This window comes from Mustela nivalis (assembly GCF_964662115.1).
Source record: "Mustela nivalis genome assembly, chromosome: 3".
Classification (NCBI taxonomy): domain Eukaryota; kingdom Metazoa; phylum Chordata; class Mammalia; order Carnivora; family Mustelidae; genus Mustela; species Mustela nivalis.
In genome coordinates, this window is record NC_139022.1 from 149,634,491 (window position 1) to 149,656,783 (window position 22,293).

At 39.8% G+C, this 22,293-nt stretch overlaps 1 protein-coding gene and 1 long non-coding RNA gene across 18 annotated transcripts in view; one reads left to right on the forward strand and one right to left on the reverse strand.

The window, feature by feature from the left end:
- The window catches only part of DAB2 (DAB adaptor protein 2), a 159,675-nt gene that overhangs the window by 127,712 nt on the left and 9,670 nt on the right, over window positions 1-22,293 (forward strand). For 3 of the 16 annotated variants that reach the window (XM_082723437.1, XM_082723436.1, XM_082723425.1), the window contains exons 2-10: window positions 10,427-10,612; window positions 11,780-11,919; window positions 12,642-12,740; window positions 14,374-14,505; window positions 14,831-14,911; window positions 15,395-15,421; window positions 15,668-15,721; window positions 16,126-16,188; window positions 20,852-21,505. In XM_082723437.1, the coding sequence (XP_082579563.1) occupies window positions 10,522-10,612; window positions 11,780-11,919; window positions 12,642-12,740; window positions 14,374-14,505; window positions 14,831-14,911; window positions 15,395-15,421; window positions 15,668-15,721; window positions 16,126-16,188; window positions 20,852-21,505 (1,341 nt within the window). In that variant the 5' untranslated portion in view covers window positions 10,427-10,521. Of the gene's footprint in view, window positions 1-5,034; window positions 5,151-10,426; window positions 10,613-11,779; window positions 11,920-12,641; window positions 12,741-14,373; window positions 14,506-14,830; window positions 14,912-15,394; window positions 15,422-15,667; window positions 15,722-16,125; window positions 16,189-20,851; window positions 21,506-22,293 lie in introns of those variants that run through there. The other 13 variants (XM_082723433.1, XM_082723434.1, XM_082723428.1 and 10 more) reach the window with 8 other exon arrangements.
- The window catches only part of LOC309861017, a 55,510-nt gene that overhangs the window by 9,869 nt on the left and 23,348 nt on the right, over window positions 1-22,293 (reverse strand). The window lies entirely within an intron of this gene.

The window sequence follows — 22,293 nt, forward strand, 5'->3', positions numbered from 1 at the left end:
TCCATGTTAACAGTGGTATTTTTTATTTTATTTTATTTTTTTACATTTTAAACCCTAAAACTGTTCCTGTAAATATTCTTCAGAATACCCTCTTTCCTTGGCTTTAGGATGAGGGAAAAGCAAACTGAAATACAGTATCCTACTTTACCATTTAATAGTACACAACAGAGTTCTTCTAAATTCAAATTTTAAAACCGATTCATTCCATTTGCCTATTCCAGTTATCTATCAACACTTCAGCTTTTAAAAATCTTATTCTTTCCACATGACTTTTTGGCATACTTTCTGGTTACTATCACTTTATAACTAGAAGTAGCAAACTCTGCAGGGGCCCCTTTCTGTCACTGTCACTACAGTGTGCTTTCCCCAGCCTTGTGACAACACCTTGGTACAGGTTACTGTGCCACCACCAAAACATGCTGGGTTTTCTCCAATGAAGCAAGCACTTGGTGGTGGAAACAGGCGCTGCCATCCCTGGCCTACAGTGGGGTCTCAGCATGAGGGGAGGAGTGCTCAGCAGAATTCTGTCACATCTCCACAGGCCCTGTGGTCACACAGCTCTTTCTGCCTGCTCACGCATCCCACCCACTTAATATTATAAATTTGACTCATGGTACCAATGATGCTGCCCAAAGTGTGGAAGTTTCTTCTTGGCTGGGTTTGGTGGGAACCCTGACATTTCAGACCAGGACTTCAGTGTAGCCGGCTCACTGAATACCCATTCCTCAGCCATAAAGAGATTTTCCTTCTTCCCTATCTCGCCAAACACACACATCTGCCCCATGTTGACTACTTTGGTCCATTGACCATTTTCCCCAGAATGTCTTCGCTTGCTGTACAGATTTACTCACCATATTGCCAGCTACCTTTGAGCCTAAAGCCCAAGGTGTATGGCCCTCCCACCCCACAGAAAGCCATATTTATTTAGCCTTTCCTCATAATTAATGGGAATCACTCTTGGCTTCTTCCATAGGTGACTTGATAGCTCTCTAATAGAAAAAGCAACAACTAATAAGGTGATTCAAGATGGTACTTAATATTATAAATTTGACTCAAGGATGGAGTCAATACCTTGCCAATCTCTCTTCCCCACATGGCTCCTGAGGTATAAGTACAAATGAGACAAGAGCAGAAAAGGAAACACATTGTTAGGGAGATCAGGGCCCCAGACCCCCCACATGCAGAACTCTGATAAATCAGGCTGAAGCACACCGCACACTAGACCAGAAGTCCCCCATTCCCTTTTCCATGTCAGGTTTTGTCTGCTACATTGCCCTGCCCAGCTCACTTGAGATATACAGAGTACACGTGCCATAGCTAGTTGAGCTGTGTCCAGACGGTTACTGGTGTCAGGGGCACCATGGTAGAGCGTAACCCAAATGATCCAGTCCCAGCAGTGTAAAGCAATGACAGAAACATGATTTTCAAAGCTCCAAAGTTTCAATGTCACTTCCTGCCCTTTGTAGAAGTGAGTTAAAGGATAAAGTCAGACTCCAGCTTCTCTTTTGTATTTGGTCTAAGCTAGAAGAGGTGATGCCCAAGAACTAGGGTGGAGGGCGCCTGGGTGGCTCAGTGGGTTAAGCCTCTGCCTTCAGCTCACGTCGTGGTCTCGGGGTCCTGGGATCGGGGCCCACATCTGGCTCTGCTTGGTGGGAAGCCTGCTTCCCTCTCTCTCTCTCTACCTGCCTCTGCCTACTTGTGATCTCTCTCTGTCAAATAAATGAATGAAATCTTAAAAAAAAAAGAAAAAAAACTGGGGTGGAATAACAGGGATGTTACAGTTGAGATGGGTAATGCACTCTACTATCAATTAACCAACTCCAAGCCTTGCTTGTCCATGCACACTAGAATTCCACATGGCCAAAAGACCACAGGGATATTCCAATACTATACGCTTTCCAATACTATACTCTTTCTTAAAGTCTGAATAAGAGTAAAGAGGAGGTTCTAGACTCTGTGCCCTACGCATACCTTTGTTCATGCAAGCACACTAACTTATACCCAGCTTTCCCAAGAGGCAAGAGCATACTTTGATTATGAATTTACACTTTCTTCTTTTTTCTAACTTTTTTACACTATCTTTTTCTACCTCTAACCGAAAGTCATTGTACTGAAACAACTGAGTAACGTGATTGTAAAATTGAGCATAAACTTAATACATCAGTTTAGCTTGGGAACAACTGCAGACATTCCTAGCGAACTGCTTGCATTGCCCGGTCTAGAGAATGGGCCTTCATCTGGATAGCATTAAGCTCCTTTTTACAGCTTAAATTCTCCTAAACACTATTTATTTTGATCACTGTTTTCTAGGGTCTAGTAGGAGATATTCCTAATGAAAACTTATTTAAAAAATGAAATGGGTGTGGTGGATACAAAAACTAAGAGAGGTCATAATGAGTCGAAAAATATTGAAATTTGCCAACCCGAGAAGTCAAACTTCCTGTCATGTTCTGGGGAAAAAAAAAAAATGAAAAGGCCACACACTGAATAGTAGAGAATGTACTAAAATGAATTTGAATGCTTTGATCTGTGGGCTGCAACTCAAACCTAGCCAAATACTTTCTTCCAAGCAGCCAAATCAACATTAATAAGCCAGTTTGACCAAATAGGGCTCCAGCTACTTTGGTTAAAAAGAATCCAGTGACACGGTATGATTAGAACATGTAAAGTCCTTTTTCTGTTTTGATTCAGAAAACATCTCTGAGATTAAATTATTCTAGGCTATCTTCCTGTTCTGTGCTTGCTTTATCTACTAAATAGAACATATTCTTGGTTTGGTCTGTATGCAATGGGTTTAGCACAGTTTTCTTTAAAAATAGTTTTTAAAAAGTGACACATTATAATCTCTAGGAATAGGACAGTAGAGCCTCATGTTAGGATCTAGATTTCTCTTGACATCAGCTCCATCCCAACCAGTCAGCCATTTAATGGTGGACAAGTTATACATTCCTTCTTGCCCTTAGTTTCCTAATCTTTAGTAGTGTAAAGGTGTGACTGATAATTCCCGGGGTTCTTCCAGCTCCAAGTCTATCCACTTGGCATTTCTTGAAGGGAACAAATGATAATGGAAGTAGATGGTTGGAACTCAAACCCAATCGATCTGAATGTAGCATGGACATCTTTTTAGGAGTTTTCCAGTAAAAATTCCCCAGGTGATGGGAGCTTGACCCTCTAAACTGCCAATGGTAGTGATGTAGGCTTGGATTTGACTCTGTCTCTGGGTGGCTCAGAGTATGTTCAGAAGCCAGAGTTGAACAGGGGGCTCTACCACTGGCAAACACTCTCGCTTCTTCACCTGGGCCTTACTGGTTAAAGCACTACATCCTTCTCTGTGTGTACTTGCTAGCTCTTTAGTTGTTGGTCCTTGTTGTTCTGAAATCATTCAAACAGCTGCTGTGGAAAAGCAGTGTTGGAGGCAAGATAAGAGTACACAGGACGCAGCACGTGAGACACTGCTTTGATTTCATCATGGCTCCCTTTCACTGAGCACTTTCTATATAGTAGGCATTCTGGTAATGACTCTGCAAACTATGTTCCCATTTTACATATGTGAATATTAGATAAGTTGACCCGAGCTGCAGAGCTGCAAAATGGTGAAAGTGCATATGATCCCCCAAGCCTCAACCCTTAACAGCTCTGCTGTCCTACCTCTACCTAAAATTAACTGTTTGGGGGCACTCTTGGTCTGACTAGGTTCCAAAGACAGTGAAAAGCTTTTTGGGTCCATCCTTTAGGTCCTACACTGTGCTTCCCAAGAGTTCAAAGCAAGGAAAATGCTCTCTGTCAATGCATAACTTGTGTAGACCTCCTTGGCTCAGGCATGTTTTGTTCCTGACGCCCCCATGGCAGTGTCAGCACTTACAAGAAAATCTCCTAAGGACTCTTTTTCAGGGTGCATTAACAGAGTCTCATTTCCCCAATTAAACAGGCTGTAAAAATCTTCCTGTCTATGGCACTGGGCCTTTGCGGAGTAGAGTAAACGTTCCCTAAAAGCATAGGATTCCAAGCAGCTTAAACATCAAGTATCAGAAACAGCTAAACTTTGCTGTAACATTTCTGGCAACATCTCTTATTCGCAAAATGCTACTTGAGAAATAATGGGGAAGGCAGCTTGCTGCCCTCTTGGACCCCGAGATCTGCCTTAGAGGTTAATATTTCACGTGTCCTAATGCATTACCCCAGCTGAGGCAGTACTAAAGTTCCAAAGGACAAGGGAGCATGTTTTCTGACAAGTACAAAGTACTAGACACTAACAAAGATGTTTATGTTGCTTTGTTCTTGACTCTTCTTAACATTCTTTCCTGTGTCCATTTTATGTGTTCATGTCAGGGGATGAAGACTTTAAAAAAGCTTAGAAAATAGAGGTTAAAATCAGTGTGATTTTTTTTTCAAAAAGATAAGAGCCACCAATATCTATAGGAGACAAGGGAACACAGCTCATGTTCAATTTTGAGCCTAATGACCTACTAGTGATTGATTTGGTCTTACTGAGTCCATTAACTTACTCATAAAATAGACCCATTTTATTTCACAGAACTTTCAGGATAAATGTTTCAAGTGCTTGGTAAGTGAAGTGTTTGTCCCCCTCCTCCTTAACATTAACAACAATTCTCTACTATGTGTGGCATGGGACTACCATTAAGTTAGTCTTTAAGTTATTCCTTTTACCAGCATTTTGAGACTGAGCAAGCAAATTTCTCTCTGCTGTGTATAATTACAGTATGAAGATTGGCTAGGAGAGAGAGGGGACACTTGTTTCAAGGTATGGCTGAGAAACCTGGGATCATTAAATGCTATCTTATTGTTGCTACCCACACAATCCTAGTGGAGGAAAGGGAGCCAACAAGAATGAGGAGGGGACAGCCAAGCTTCTCCCTGCATGAATTAGTCCCTGGACTGGGTCTATTCCAGGTTCTAAATACTAGACATCTTGCATGAATCACTTTAAGGGCTAAACAAACTAGCAGATTTTTTTTTTTTTTCTTGTGCAAGGGATATACTTGTCATAAGATGACTCAAGCTGTCTTCTGGTATACATTTCTCAGAACCTTCTCAGAAACTGAAAAAAGATGTTGCAAGCTCCAGAATCCCTTCTAGTCATCTGATTCTTGTGCCATGGAAAGGGGAAGTTCCCGCATTCTTTCAGGGAGGTATGTGTTCAGTCCAGAATCCAAGTTATGTATCTTTGCTCAAGTGGGAGGTAGTTTTCTTGACCTAGCAAAGTTTCTTTCACAACCTGCTGTCCTAAGATGGAGTCTTAAGAAGTTGCCTTAAGAAGGAGTCAAGAATCTATAATAGCTTTAGATCCTCCTCTCTTTCCAGCTGTGCCTTCTTATTTCTCTCCTTTTCTATCAAAGGAAACAGCCCACCCCCAGGAACAAGAACCAGCTAGGTTTAGATGGGGAGCTGTTTATGTGACCCTTTCTGTATGTTTTTGAACTTGAATTTGTAATCCCTGCTTTCAGATAACACCTCATTGCATGTGTTTCCTGATTAATTTTGTGCTTCTTGGTCAGAAGAGTTTTTCTGTAACTAAACCCAAGGAATAAGAAGGCTGTAGGCTTTCTGGATGTCCTACGCCCACTTATTCCCCTTTATGAAAATGTTTTACCTCACTGGAGCCTTGAAACAGAACACAAAGATTAATGCAATCTAGATAATTTTTTAAAAACAATGCCCCTAATTTGGGAAAGTAATCAAAGAAAATAATAGGGAACCTTTTGGCCCCCAGCTCCCTTTTCCAGGCCGAAACCGTTTCCAAAAACAATTCATTATAAAACCTGTTGAAAGTTTTATGAGAACAATGGACAATTCTGTAACATTGTTCGAAGAATTATGCATTTGAGTTTTTACACGTTTAAGTTGATTATTCTCTATAGAGGGACCTGAGTCTAGAAGCAGGACTTCCTGCATCTTTTGTATGTCAGATGGTAGCTTGGACCTTTGGAAAGTCTGTGCTGGGGCATTTGCTCTTTTAACCTTGGGAGAAAGGTAAATGTTTATCAGTCTAGTATATGGGATACTGGAAGGATGCTTTTAGTGAAATCATTCAAAAAACCTCTTCAACATTTCTTTATAAAGCTGCTTATCTCTGAGTCTTAGGGCCTTGGGGCAGAGTCTACTCTGATCATTTCAGGGAACATGGATATATTTTAAATGGCCTGGCCTGTAATACGGACCTACCTTTGGTTATTGCAACCTGATATACATATACCTTTTCTTCAGAGAATTTATACTAAAGAAACATTTTCTTTCTATTATTTTTTTCTTCCTTGCCCTAAAACTGCTCATTCCTAAATAGTGGAAGGACATAACTAAAGGATACCAAATACCTTCTAAAATGATTCCAGTGGGGGCGGGGAATGATTCCAGTGGTGTGAAAAGTTGTACTTAGTTGTCTGAAAAGAGAAGTTTTTTCTATAAAACCAAGGTAGCACCATTCGCTTCAGAACCCTTCCATCTTGGTCCAGTCGGCCGACGCTAGATTTGAGACCTGGTCTTGAGCTGTGAGGTTGCTGTGTCTTGTATCACTTTAATGACTTACACAACACCATTCCCACTCCCAAACCCCTCAAAATGTTTTGTGGCACTTCTCAAATCCCTTTAAAATATTCTCAATTTAGAATACAGTTTGCCAAATTTAATGGCCTAAACATTTTCTTGTCAGAAATAACATCCTGCAGAAAAGTACAACAGTAGGCTCCAGAGATGTCAGTAAACTCTTCTACCCAGATTATTTTAAAGCTGAACTAGAGGGGAGGAGGCTTCAAGGAGAGGTCTTACCTACTCTCTTCAGGGGCAAATAGATAACTGGGATGAGCTCATGTAGGCAACCTTTCAAATATGTGGGCATATTTGAAAAGGTAAAGAATCAAACAAAAATGCTCTGAAAGAAATGAGAAACTTTGGGCTGCTATACAAAAGTGAAAGAAAAGGATGTTGAAGATAAGAAGGGGCAGAATATTTAAGCATCTTACAAACAAAACAAAACAAAACAATCTAAATTTTTGTCCTAAATGCAAAGGGAGCCACCACAAGACCAAGCAAGAAATTGTCAATGTTATTCTAAAATTTAGAAGAACTTTATCATTTAAAAAATAAAAAAGGATTCTAGATCATTCCAACACAGAAAATATAAGCCATGGACAGGAGCATCAAGGTTGTTATGGGAGCAAAATGTAGGGAGGGAAAAGGCTCACAGAAGGGGATAGGTGTCTGGTGCATGCAGTCAAATACCTCCAAAAGGCTGAACAGTAAAACAATTGGATTTGTTTGGGACACTCATCAGCAGTGTCGTTGAATTTCTGAGAGTAGAGTTGAGATGAACAAGTCCTTTGAGAGGAAGGGAATATGAAAAAGTAAAGGGTAGGAGACTATCAAATTTAAATGTTTAATCATGAAAGGATCATGAGATGATGATTAGAGAGTTATAGGGAAGTGTTTTCCTTATTTCTGAGATGAGATATGAGCAACTTATAAAGGAGAAGGCCCAATGGGGAAAAGTTGAGGACACAAGAGGGTACATGTCCTTGCATCTCCCTAGGTCAGAGCTTGGTCTCACCTCCTGATGTTGTTAACATAGGCAAATATCCTCTAGAAATGGAATAAATTCTCTGAAATTAAGAAAATAATTATTAGCTTACTGAAATTGGAAAAGTGTGGATACGACTTGAAGATTTATCATGTCACCAGAAAACAGATCTTGGGAACCACTGAAATCAATCAAGTCATACAAAATAGAGGTGTTGTGTTAGTATCCTAGGGAAGCCATAAAAACTAATCAACTTGAAACCACAGAAACCTATACTCTCTCAGTCTTGAAGTAAGAAGTCCAAAATCAAGATATCAATAGGGTTTGTTCCTTCTGGAGGCTCTGAGGGAGAACCTGTTCTGTGCTTCTCTCCCAGTTTCTGGAGGACATTTGCAATCCTGGTTCATAGATATGCCTATCCAGTCTTCACCTCTTATTCACATTACCTTCTCCTTTGTGGGGCTCTTTGTCTCAAATCTCCCTTTGCCTTTCTTTTAAAAGAATACCTGTTATAGGATTTAGGGCCCCCCAAATCCAAGATGATCCCAGCTCAAGAGCCTTTTTCCCAAATAAGGCTACATTCAAAGGTTTGAGGGTTGTAGTTTTGGACATATCTTTTTAAGGGCCACTACATGAATGTAATAGAGCACCAGTGTAACATGTGAGGAACTCTGGCTTGGGGCCAGACAGCCTGGGTTAGATAGACCCAGGTTTTACCACTTAACAGCTGTATCATTTAAAATCCCTGTGCCTTGGCTTTCTCTCGGAACAGTGAAATAATATTATATCATAATACTCGTGGGGTCACTCTGGATTTTTTGAGTTAATACACATAATAGGCTACTAGTATCTGGCCCCCAACTAAATCTTGACTAAATAAGGCTTTGAGTCCTCTGCTACGTAAGACTTACACCTGTAAGGAGACTGGCTCCCCGGCTGCCTACCAGTCAGGTATCTTTGAACACAATTAGCTACTAAATCTCCAAATTAAATAATTCAATTAAAACATTAATCATATATAGATTTCTATATATGTGTGTGTTTTTTCAAGACTATTAAGACTATAAAGACCATTTAAATACTCATGGGGGGAGAGACGGAGTATGCATCTTGAGGAAAATATGTTGACATTTAGGAAGCCAGGGAAGTGCAATTTCAGCTGACTGAGAAGCAAAAAAATGTGAGACTTATTTTTACCCTTTACATATCTAGATAATAACATACATTTCCATGTGATGGACATGGTCCTTGAATTTAAAAAGCTCAAATTAGGGCACCTAATTGGGAGGCTCAGTTAGTTAAATGTCTGCCTTTAGTTCAGGTCATGATCTCAGGGTCTTGGGATAGAGCCCCGCATCCGGCTCTCTGCTAGGTGGGAGTCTGCTTTTCCCTCTCCCTCTATCCCCCAATATGTGCATGTGCTTGCTCTCTCTCTCTCTCTCCCCTGCCTTCCCTCAAATAAATAAATAAAGTCTTAAAAAGAAATAAAAAGTTCTGGGACGCCTGGGTGGCTCAGTTGGTTGGATGACTGCCTTCGGCTCAGGTCATGATCCTCGGTCCCGGGATCGAGTCCTGCATCGGACTCCTAGCTCCATGGGGAATCTGCTTCTCTCTCTGACCTTCTCCTCGTTCATGCTCTCTCTCACTGTCTCTCTCTCAAGTAAATAAGTAAAATCTTAAAAAAAAAAAAAAAAGAAATAAAAAGTTCAAATAAATGGATGCTTTAGAAACAGAATGAAGAGAGATTTGGGGGTGGGTGGGATATACCAGTCCATGGGTGGTCTTAACAGGTTTACAAAACTATGAATGGCTGCTATCCTGTCTTCTACATGAAAGTTAATGCTCTCTCAGAAACTGTGTAAAAACTTTGACTCCTGGGAGGTGAAAGAACCTTTTGAAATATTAGTTCACATCTGTGTGCTTACAATGACTCTAAGTTTTTCTCTTTTACCTGCCGTTATACATAAGGGAGTCTTATGAGAACACATGCCACAACTGTCTTGAGGATAATAATGCTAAATAATAGCACAAAAGTATGGCCACTCAATGAATTGCACAACAGACATCCCATAAATTCACCCTTCCCTTGATACGTGTAAGTGTTAATGTCAAAAATGGTTGTCCTTTAAAGGATAGTGCTTAGATAGCCTGGGAAATCATATGCAGAATCACAACTTGTGGGTGCCTGGGTGGCTCAGCGGGTTAAGCCACTGCCTTCGGCTCAGGTCATGATCTCAGGGTCCTGGGATCGAGGCCCGCATCAGGCTCTCTGCTCAGCAGGGAGCCTGCTTCCCTCTCTCTCTCTGCCTGCCTCTCCATCTACTTGTGATTTCTCTCTCTCAAATAAATAAATAAAATCTTTAAAAAAAAATTAAAAAAAAAGAATCACAACATGTAAAAAATATATATTTATCAACAGGAATAAAATTTTTAACTTTATTCTTGACCCTGCCTTTACAACTAAATGAGTTTTTAAAGCAGAATTTACAATGTCTGACTTCAGATGCCAATTGCCGTCTTCTCAGATTCCGCATCCAGTATATTTAAATTTTGCTCTGAAATCTTATTTTTGTATGTGTGACATGTTTTGATCCCTATGTCTAATACTAGTTTTTTAATGCCAAAATTCTAATACAAACTATTTAGGTGGGTAATCATTAAATGTTATCAGACATCCATTCTTAAAGGAAAGCCTAGTAAACACCCTATTTCCATTTTGAAAATTACAAAGGAAACAGTCCTACCCTCTCCTCTTCAGAGTTCAGTCTAATACGGGAGAAAGAACAAAATGGGTCTGAGGAAATATACTTTCAAATCACGAGTTGCCAGCCTAGTAGCATACTGCCTGGGTTTGCCATGTTATGATCTCATGATGCCTCTAAATCCTGCCCACAGGTGTCTGTAGTGGGTTATGTTCATTTGAGACTTCGGGATCTCCTGGTGTCACTCCGTGTCCGCTGGTGCTGGAGTTCGCTGTCTGCCTTCTCGCCATGTCTAACGAAGTAGAGACGACCACAACTAACGGTCAGCCTGACCAACAGGCTGCACCAAAAGCACCATCAAAGAAGGAAAAAAAGAAAGGTATGGAGATATCTTCCTGAGGCCACTGAGGGGAGCGAATGTTGCTTACCTCTGAAGAAATGTGAGGTTTGAGGTGAACGAAGTAAGAGCTGGTCCTTGGCTCCCTTAAGTCTCAGCCTACTCTCAAGTTCTCCTGAACAGGAAAGTTGGACTTCGGCAGAAATTACTTTGCCCCACTCGAAACAGGACATATCTCTGATTTCACCCACTGGAGCCTGCTGGGAAGCGTTCATCATAGCTTGTTTGGTTGATAAATACCACTCTCCTTTATTAGAGATTTATCTTTCGGTAATCTATTTACCACTTTGCTTTACTGAAGTAGCTGTTTTTCAAAAACCGAGATCTTTTCTATTTTATTAGACCTTGTTCTCTTGACCTGAAGTACCACTAGAAAGTGCCAGAGTCCTTAATCATTCATAATTTGAGAATATGCTGTGGCTTGCCTGCCTTTTACTTTAGCTTCTACTTTAGCTGTGGAATGAAATGACTGCAGTCTTTTTAAGAAAAGCAAAAGAAATTCTGAAGATGAGATATGTATCTTAATGACTTTCAAATAAATTTATTCATAATTTTCTTCTACCTTATTGGCGATTCAAAGTGTTAGTAAATAGTACAGAAGCTTATTTTTCTTTCATTAGAAAAAGCATTATCTTCCTTACTTTCTCTTAAAAATATTTTTTAAATTATGAAGAATATCCCCAAATCTACCTCACACAGTCCCATACATTTCCCATAATCAGTCCATTTTGCACTTTTAAAAAAAAATATTTTATTTATTTATTTGACAGAGATCACAAGGGCAAAGAGGTAAGTGGAGAGAGAGGAGGGGAAGCAGAGAGCCCGATGCGGGGCTCCATCCCAGGACTCCTGGGATCTTGACCTGAGCGGAAGGCTGAGGCTTTAACCCACTGAGTCACCTAGGTGCCCCCATTTTGCACTTTTAAGAGTTCACTTTCTCTCCACCCCAACACCATATACAGTATTACAGAATACAACTTCACTCAGAGGAAGTAAGAATAAAGATAGAATATTTCATATTTGAGCAACCGTAATGTAACCAATATGTGTGCTACTCATCTTTGGAGATTCTGGAACATATTTGGTCATACCTGGGGATGATATTTAAAAGCATTTATAAATTTTATCCTATTTTTTTTTTCCCCTCAGGCTCTGAAAAGACAGATGAGTATCTTTTGGCCAGATTCAAAGGTGATGGTGTAAAATACAAAGCCAAACTAATTGGCATTGATGATGTGCCCGACGCAAGAGGGGATAAAATGAGCCAAGATTCTATGATGAAACTAAAGGTAGGAAGGAGGGAAAGCATGCTTCGTCTCTACCTCAAGCAAATACCCAACAATGGGAATTATATTAGAAGATTGTGTAAACCTATAACTCAGTTATTTGAAAGAAAAAAAAAAAACATTTCTAATCACATAATTGATCCAGCGATGCTTCATTTTCTGAGGAGTCGGTCTTGAGTTTGTTCGCACGTTGTGAATGCTGTTCTGGAGACCAGACTCAGTCATGTAGGTGCAGGAGCGAAGATGTCTTTTCCTTTGGGCACATCAATTTTTAGATCCTAGAAGTATTCAGCTGAAATTCAGGTCTCTCTCTGGGACCTGTAGCTCTTCCATGTTAGCCCTTTGGGTTTTTGTTTTGTTTTGTTTTGTTTTTAATTTTTAAATTCTAGTGCTTTCACTGTGTGAGACTAAATAAATAAATACGGTTAAATAAGACCAGACCTAGAAGGAACATATTTGAAGATCTGATCCCATCTTCTTGTCTTCACCAACCACTATTCTGAGGCCAGCACAATTACAGTGACATGTCCAAGTTCACCTAGCTAATTCGGGATGTCCTGGCTTGATGTCTTCTATTTCATCCTGCCATCTATCATGAAAGGTGCCTAATCCTTTTGTAGAGGGTAAACCAAGCTGAAAATAAAGCCTTCTTTTAAATGTTTTAGTATTAAAAGCATCATCCGGTAGTTTTAACTGGATTTTTCTTGTTTTCCCAATCTCATCAGGGAATGGCAGCAGCTGGCCGGTCTCAGGGACAACACAAACAAAGGATCTGGGTCAACATCTCCCTTTCTGGGATAAAAATAATTGATGAGAAAACTGGGGTAAGAATTCGCTTTCACTGACACCTTTCTGACCACCTGAGTCTAACAAACAATTTGATGTAAATCTCAGCTCCCTGTTTTTCTTTTCAAAAGTCTGTATAAAAATAGTATACATTAGTATACATTACTTGTCCAGAAGTAACAGGCAGGAAACAGATAGGGTAGGAGGTGAGGAGCCAAGATACTCTATTTTGAAATTCATTTTCTGAAATGGATGTGAACCTCCAGTCTATAAACACAGACGTGCTATAAATTTCACTTCAGTATCTTTTTGGACCCCAGGTACACAGAACTACATTAACCCTAACCCCTGGTTTCCGATGCTGTCATAGATCTATGCCTGGATCTCATTTTAATATATTAACTACGGGCGAACTTACTGGCTAACCTGAAGCTAGAATATTACCTGTGACACATCTAGCTTTTCTGTCTACTCTTTTTTCCCCTTCCTCTTTGCCCTACAGGTATAACCTTGCTCATTTTTTGTGGTTACTGTTACAAAATGAAAAACAAGTCTTACTTATTTTGTTTATTTTTGTAACCTTATCAAAAGACGATCATCATACTTCAGGTTCTCTGGGATTTTATTTTCTCTACTCAACATGTAAGATTCATTTACTTAAAATGTTGTTTGTAGCTCATTTTCATTGCTGTCAAGTACTCTGTTGTCTCAAGGTACTGTGGGAAGACCTCCCATTATTACCCATGCTTTCCTTGAGATGGCCATTATCTATTGTGTAAAATCCTCTGGTTACATAGAGAGCTCTGGAACCCTGACACCTGCTCACTCATCCTGCTGGTCCTCAGACACTGCTGTTTCCAGTCTCTGTTGTCTCTCAAGTCTTTTCCTCAGCCCATCAGAGAATGGTGGCAACTTTCCTTCAACCATTCTCTTGTTCTCCAAATCTTCAAAGATAACCAATATAACTTTCCAGTGGCATTCGGCATTTGGAAACAAAAATCAAGACACCTAAAAATATCCCTTGAAGAGTTAAGCCCTGCTATGTGCTTGAAAGGTTCAAAAGAAAGGGGGCGGGGTGGGGGGGAGAATAGAGGAGAAGGTGCTGCGAAACCAATAAACCCCTTGCCCCATGTAACTCCTTGATAGCGATGTGAACATGGGAAATACTGGATGCCGGCATTTGGTAACTTCCAGAATGTTCTGCAGATAATTTTTCTGGTAGTACTTAGGATGGTTTTCTGGCCACTCAGAGCCATTGTCGAAGGATCGCTGTGCACACTCTTCTAGTTTAGTTATGCTATTCACATGAGTTTGACTTTTAGTTGGGAAAGTCAACCCACTTGGACGGTTTAGCAGTGAAATATCCCATGTTTGCTTTAGAAATCTCAGTCTCCTGATTCTTAATCCTTTCTTGCTATGTGGTATCACATCTTTGGGATGAAGACAAGCAAGTATCAATATCCTAAAAAGTGTTTTCCCCACTTCCGTTTTCTAATCTTTATTCCTTTTGGAGCCCTTACTAGCAAGGATAAATGTAGCTCTAAACCAGAGGCAAGAATTTCTTCCTTCAAATGTTTTGGCTTTCTCATATATGCCTAGGTAGCTGGTGCTTTGTGCCACCATATAGATTCTAGTGTTATCAGTAAATCATTTTTCATGTCTTTTTTTCAGGTTATAGAGCATGAACATCCAGTAAATAAGATTTCTTTCATTGCCCGTGATGTGACAGACAACCGGGCATTTGGCTATGTGTGTGGAGGAGAAGGCCAGCATCAGTTTTTTGCCATAAAAACAGGACAGCAGGTAAGCTTCAAGCCTTGAGGTATACCTGGAAGGGGACTTAGGTCAATGTTTATTTTAAAACAATAATGAATTATTTCCCTAAATCCTGAAGGGACTTGGAAAATTCTCATCGTCCTTCTTGTTTTATTAAATACTTATTTAATCTGCTGCTCTTTATGTATCTGGCAGTGGGGAGAGGGGAGCAGGGATCCTCCATATACCAGGGAGGGATGGTAAAGAGCTTTAAGAGAAAGGAGGAGAACAGTACTAGTCAGAACTGACGGGGGACAAAGAGACAGAAATAGTAATATGGAAGTACTCATACAGACGCTTTTTCTTACTTCAGGCTGAGCCATTAGTCATTGATCTTAAAGACCTCTTTCAAGTTATCTATAATGTAAAGAAAAAGGAAGAAGAAAAGAAAAAGGCAAGTACCACCCAATATTGACCCTATTAAACTTAAGATTATATTCAGGACCATGTCTGAACATCATGTAAGCATATGGCCCATCTGGAGAGTTGGCTTCTTTGTGGCTCTTTCAAGTATAGAAAGTTTAGAAATATATCATATGTTTTTCCTGGTAGAGCAATGGATGCATGTAGCAGTTAGATATCTCTGATTTTCAGTCCCTGACTCTTGTTTTCTCTCCCCACAAACTTCATATTGGTTCCAGAGTCTACACAGGATGAACAAGTTTAAGCTCAGAAACTGTATTCAAATCCAGTATTGATATGAAAAGGGCAGGGGAATGTAGGGCAGAAATAATATGCAAGACTCTTGCCTTATGCTCATGAACCCATAGGTATATATAGAGCTATACAGATATGTAGGTATTTAACTCCCTTTAACCGTAGCTACTAATATCTCTGAATTTGTCTCTCTCTCTCTCTCTCTCTTTTTTTTTTTAAGATGGAAGAAGCCAACAAAGCAGTAGAGGTAAAACTACATCTTTACTTCTTATGAATTGCACACATGACATGTAGAAGTCCTTTTTGCCCCGTGCCCAGGCATGCTTCCCTCCTAGCTTATGACTCTGTATTCATGATCCCTTTGGCCATAGAAGATGTAGAGTTGAATTATCAGTGCCAAAATCATAACTGTTTAGCAAGCCAGTACAGTAGGAAATTACATTCTATAAGAAAACTCACCAACTAAACTCTCAAATATTTGCCATCTTTTCAGAATGGGAATGAGACCCTATTGACCCTTGATGATCAAGCTAACAAACTGAAATTGGTATGTATGTGATTTTTTTATGATTCTTATTTAACTGAACATGAGTTTACTTCCTATAGATGTATCAAATCTGCATTGAATCTATATGGAAGTCCGATTATGACACCTGTTGCCCTAAATATTAATATAACATTAATGTCAAGATAGAAAGCAATCTTTTTAGTAAAAACATCTGAATCTTATCCACAAGATTTTTTTAAGAATGTGGACTAGATGGATTTGTTTGGGAACATGTCTACACTTCCTGGCCTAAGGAGCCTAATAGTAAATCTGCATTAGTTAAATGAAAAATCAAATTGTGACAACGATTTTCCTAAACCATAGTTTAGGAAACAATTACAACAATATACAAAGTAATATTTTTTAGTAGACACATCTGAATCTAATCCAAATACTTTTTTAAGGGTGTTGACCAGATGGATTTGTTTGGGGACATGTCTACACCTCCTGACCTAAATAGTCCAACAGTAAGTGCCTGTTTTTAAATTTGCAATGTGATGAAAATGACATCTATAACTCAAATTGGCAATTAGCCAGAAATCTTGAGCATCTCATTGACATTTGGAAGGTACCCGCTGATTTTTCCACATAAAGTATAACTGGGTCCTAGAACAAATTTGCATCTTAAGTTACAATGGGAACCTATCAGCACTAATTCATTTATATTATTATTTGGTTGGAGGATAGATCTGAGCCATAGGACAGGCAGTGCAGTCCTTCTAGGTATTACTTAGGATCAGAGAGGGACCTGAATAATAATCCTTGGCATAAGTTCCACTCAAAGGAAGTGTTTGCTAGATATTAATTGTAAAACCATCCAGCCTCTTCAGTATTTTTCTTTTCTTTCTATTGTGACTTAACAACATAAGCTTGGTGTGAAGTAAGACTTAAATAAGATGCTCAGTTATGTTTAACCACAAGGACTGTCCTTGTTTGAAAAAGTGGGTCATTCTTTGAAGGACCTGATAGTGTATCAAGTCTTCTAAATATTGATTGACCCGTAACAGCTCTGTAAAAACGGAGCAGTATCTTCCTTTATAGGTAAGGAAATGGTGATTCCGAAAAAAAACTCATTCACCGGAGAAAGAGGTCCAAACTCAGAGCTTAAGCACAAGTCTCAGAGCTTCCAAAACGGACCTCAAGTTAAGCTACCCATGTACTTTTGACTGACTTCTTTTAACTACTATTATTTTTTTTTCTTGACAGTTTCTTGAGTACCTGCCATGGGCAGGACACAGGAATGAGGGACAGGTACAAAGTCAATGACATCATGGAGTATACCGTCAAAGAGCGAGACTAGCATTAAAACTTACCACAAAGCCTATTCGTTGATGTCAATTACATGGTATTTGTCTTGTTTAGAGGTTCATTTAATACCTCAGAGCAAATGAATTTCTGAACTTGACCATAAAAGATGAGAAAAGCAATAAGAGACAAAAAGAGCATCAGTCTAGATTAATGAGGAGACTGTCTAGGAGTCTCTTGTATCAGGGAATTATCAAGCAAGTCTAAGATGGTCGTAGTAATCAAAGTGGCAGCAGGTAAAGGACAGGGTAAGTCTCACTTGCCGGAGTAGTGCAGAGAATGGCAGTCCATGAGCTTTCCCATAATGCTCAGGCCCGTGGGATTGGAAGGGGCAGGGGCTGCATACTCTCTTCTCTGTCCCCAACCCTATGTGATTCAAAATGCAGAACAGCATTTCAGAGGCCCTAAAAAGCCTACATTAAGAAGCCAGCTTAATGTCCTTTTCAGCAGTGAGTCCGGATTCATTTGTCTGTGAAGACTTTTATTCTTCATACTGTGTGTTACCATCCTAAGAATACACTTTTTGAGAGACAAGATTGGATGACCCTGAAATGTTTGTCCTAGCCCTGAGTTCCTTGTGCTTCCTAGACTAACCCTCCTCCGCAAAGTGAATTGATACTTAATGATCTACTTTCCAAGTGTAACTCACATTCAAACATAGAAATTGAAAGAGATCAAAGCACTCAAGCTATGAAATAGAATTCCATTGGGATAGGCAAGGAAGCACTGACTATTTAATCTGCTCTGTAGACTTCTAGAAAGTTCTGAAGGAGGAAATGAAAACAATATGAGTAATCCTGAGTCTTAGTTATATTAGACTTAATGCATTCTAAAAATGTTGGGTTTATAGAAATAAAAGTGAGTCTTAAACTAACAATAAATTAAAGTAATAAATACCATCAAAGTAGATGGTATCTGATAAGTAAGAGAATGCTAAAGGCACTGATTATGTGCTGGTTGGGTTTTGCCCACGTGTTTTTGCATATTGACTCCATATTCTTAGGTCACAAAACAGATTTATCTCTACTTGATAAAACCAGAATGTTTAAAAATATTCACAATCTTAGAACAGTGGCTGTGGAAGAGGTGACGAGAGGAAGAAATCTACATTACCTGGACTTTATTACTGGTTCCCTGAACCATCTGGCCCTTCCCCAGCATTCATACAGAATGGTTTTATGTGTTTCAAATAAAACTCATGTTACAAATTAAGTGGTATCCTTTAGAACACAATTTTTACTGGAAAATAACTGAACAATATTCTTCCATACTGCCACTCGAAAGAAAAAGAAAGAAAAAAACCAAAAAGACATGTTCTCAGACTTTTAAAATGATAATTTGAAAGTACAGTTGCGATGAGAAGAACATAAGGTATGAAGGAGGTTGAGTCTGGTACAGGCATGGGATCAGGGCACAAAGCACAGTGTCATACAGACATGAGAGGCCATGGGTGGGCACAGGGGATGCTGAAGTAGAAGGATCACTAGGAAAAGGCTTTGTAAAGAATCTGAACTTGAGTTGGGTCTTTGAAGTGTGTAGGAACATAGAGAGCAGTCAGGCTAAAAATAAACTGGGTCCTATTGTAGGTCACTTTGAAAGGCTGGCTAATGAGGCTTATTTTAACATAGAGGACACAGGAAGCCACTGAGAGCTTTGAGTAGGGAAGTCCAGGGATTCAGCGGGCTGGAATGGTTTCGAGAGACCAGCTAAGTGGAGAAAGCTCAGCTGTGGAACTCAGCAGATAAGAGCTCACCTTCATGCAGACCCCTCTGTGGCTGCCCACTTCCCCCTCTTCCTGGAGCTCCTTGCGAGCCAGGGCTGCATTTCCCCTTCATGTTATCAGTGCTTATCTCAGGTAGCCCAGATGGTGACCAAGCAGATGCAGTGTTTGACAATCCAACCAAGAATTAATGAAGTTCTGACCTAGGGAGCAGATGAGGAGTCTCACGTCATCCCATTGTAGTCTATGAACTAGACTCTTCATCCTGGATCAACAACAAACCCAACCTGAGGAGAGCCTTATACATTTTACTTATAGGCTGACTATTCAGAAGTCTAACATTGTGGCTCCTGTTTGGTGTCCTAAGAACTTCTTCTGAAGTATTTGAAAAGGAGAACTCTACCAGCTGTGAACACCCAACTGTTCTAACCCAGAGGTGGCTCATCATAAATGAATAAATACTGAAATCACAAGCTTTTGTAATACGTTTTGTCCTATCCTTTGATTGCTAAAGAGCCCTTCATTAAGAGATCTTCCAATCCATTTCTTTGATTTAAAAAAAAATTGTTTTTAATTATAAACTCTTTCTTCTGACAAGTTCTTCTGGTTATAAAGAGAAAAACTGGCTTTTAAGAATTGTGTTTTTATATCTAACAGTAAAGGAAACCAAAGATAGAATACCAATTAGGCCTGACTTAAGACCTTCCAAAAAAAATTGTTCTTTTAAAGCCAAGGAGGCCTATTTGGTCCCCCTTTTTACTCAGTAGTTTGAGAATTTCATATTCCCTTGAGGTTGTCTTTGTCCCAATGATCAAAAATATTTAGTAAGCTGCTTGGGGTAATGCTAGACCTCTAACTTCCATCTCAGGTAGGCATCTTTGACTATGTGCTTCCATGGCTAGCATAGATGAGAAGTTAATGGATCAAAGTCAGTCAGAAGAAAGCTATGTCAGTTTGACAGCCCTAACCCAGGGTGAGCCCAAAGTTGTTATTTCACTGACCTGAATAAAGACATGTCAGATTTTTCAAATTTGCTGATTTTTGGTTGAGAGGGATATCCTATCTAACAATGGAGAATGAAAGTAAGAAAGGAAGGGAAGAGATCTTGTAGAGTTAAATATTTGGTATGTTTTTCAAATTAACTCTAAAGCCACATCTCTACTTTATACGTGAATTAAAGATTACATTGTACATAAATTAAAGATAAATTAAAGATTTATTGAATTTATCCACCAAATAGTTGAGATTACTGTCACAACACCAGCGACTCTAAGCTGTATTATGAAAAAAATGCACAAATATGAGAGGTTAATGTGATATGTTAGAATATATCAGCATTTTGAGTGTCACTTTCTTCTTTCTAGAAAGACACAGACGAAAGGATGTGTCCAGAGGAGATTAGGATGATGGGAATGAGAGATCCAACTTCACTAGCACCTTCAAAAAGATCCTTAAATATTTAAAGGGGCATACGTGACAAATCATATGAATGGTGGGAAAAATCTGGTTTTTCCCCATAAAGGAAAGACCAATTATAGGGAAATATATTTGACCTTAGACTTTGTCACAACCAGCACTATAAAATATTGGCCAGAGAATTTGCCCATTTAGAGAGATGCTGTTACATGACTCTGACAGTATAATAGATGGGACTATGCCTCGGGTGGGAGGCTGGGTTATGCCTCTGAGGTCTTCTCTTACATTCAAGCTCAATATGCTTAGATAATTGCTTAGAGTGACTGGCAGTCGATTCCCTTTAAGACTCGCAAAGACAGGAATGGGAACAACGAGGGTCGGGAACACAGTCTGCAAGGGTGAGCAGACACATGACTAGAGCTTCATTTTAACGAAAGGCCAACAACGTGGAGACCTAAATGAAGGGGCAACAAGGCGGGGAGGGACAGGGAGGACCTATTCCACTGCTAGTAAAGAAATGCACTCAGGGAGGTGATGGGAGGAGGTCACGGTTAACCGGTCTGTCAAGATCAAACTCTAACGGGAATTTTGATGATCCTGATGGTCTTTTGTAGCTTTCTCATGTGAAGTCACAACATGGACTAACACTTTCTTTTCTCTCTTTTTTTTTTTCTTCCCAAATGTGATAGGAAAGCAAAGATATCCTGTTAGTGGATCTAAACTCTGAAATCGACACCAATCAGAATTCTTTAAGAGAAAATCCATTCTTAACAAATGGCATTACCTCCTGCTCTCTTCCTCGACCAAAGCCTCAGGCATCTTTCCTGCCTGAAAATGCCTTTTCTGCCAATCTCAACTTCTTTCCCACCCCTAATCCTGATCCTTTCCGTGACGATCCTTTTGCACAGCCAGACCAATCGGCACCCTCTTCGTTTGATTCTCTCAAATCTTCAGATCAGAAGAAAGAGAATTTGAGTAACTTGTCTACTCCCCTGAGTAACGGGCCCCTGAATGGGGATGTTGATTACTTTGGTCAACAGTTTGACCAAATCTCTAACCGGACTGGCAAACAGGAAGCTCAGGCAGGCCCATGGCCCTTTTCAAGTACGCAAACACAGCCAACAGTGAGAACTCAAAATGGGGTATCTGAAAGAGAACAGAACGGCTTCCATATCAAATCCTCCCCGAACCCTTTTGTGGGAAGCCCTCCCAAAGGACTGTCTGTACTGAATGGCGTAAAGCAGGACTTGGAAAGCTCTGTCCAGTCCTCACCACATGACTCCATAGCCATTATCCCACCTCCACAAAGTACCAAACCAGGAAGAGGCAGAAGGACTGCTAAGGTGAATTGTCTTCTCCACATATCCATTGGCAGAATGCATGCTCGGTACCAAAGGGTGGTGTGACGCAAGCTCTCTTTCCTGCTGCTCTTGTAGTTGCCTGTGTGGCTGTGAAATAGAAGGTGGGATAAGGCACATCTTTCTCCAGGAATACCTTCCTCTGATTGCCGCCTTTGCTAAGCTTCTCACTTGGCAGTGTTTTCACACCCTGCTTTCCGTTTGCATGTCTTGTCACTTGTTATTAACTAAACACAAGTTTTTCCATTTTTAATGCTGCTATGCTTCTGTACTTCTGGTAAGTTCGATCGTCATATTCTGGAAGGGGAGGGCAAGGGTTCTTTGTGATGCCTTGTGTACCTTCCCCACACTAACACACGCCCCACACACCCCTCCTGCTGCATTAATGTCCAAGGTGGTGGTGGAAAATTCTTGAGTTTGCCTCTTCTTTTCAATGCTGACTGAATGATCCATTGCTTTAAAGGACACTTAAATATTTACTAGTACCACTTCTTTGAAAAGCAATTGAAAATGTGGTTTCTGTGAATATATCTGTAAAAACCTCATTAGAATGTGCAGGCTGGCCTCATAATTAGACTATAGTGTCACCTTTATATAAACCGATTTAAACCTAGTAGAATAATCAAAAATATGTAGGTTACTTCTTTATTTATAGTTCTCCTTTCTTTCCCAGCTTCAAGCTTTTAGAGGATAAGGAGACTAGACAGATACAAATGTGTAAATGAGTAAAATAGGTTTCACCTTGAAAGTCCTCTTTACCTCAGTTACCAAGA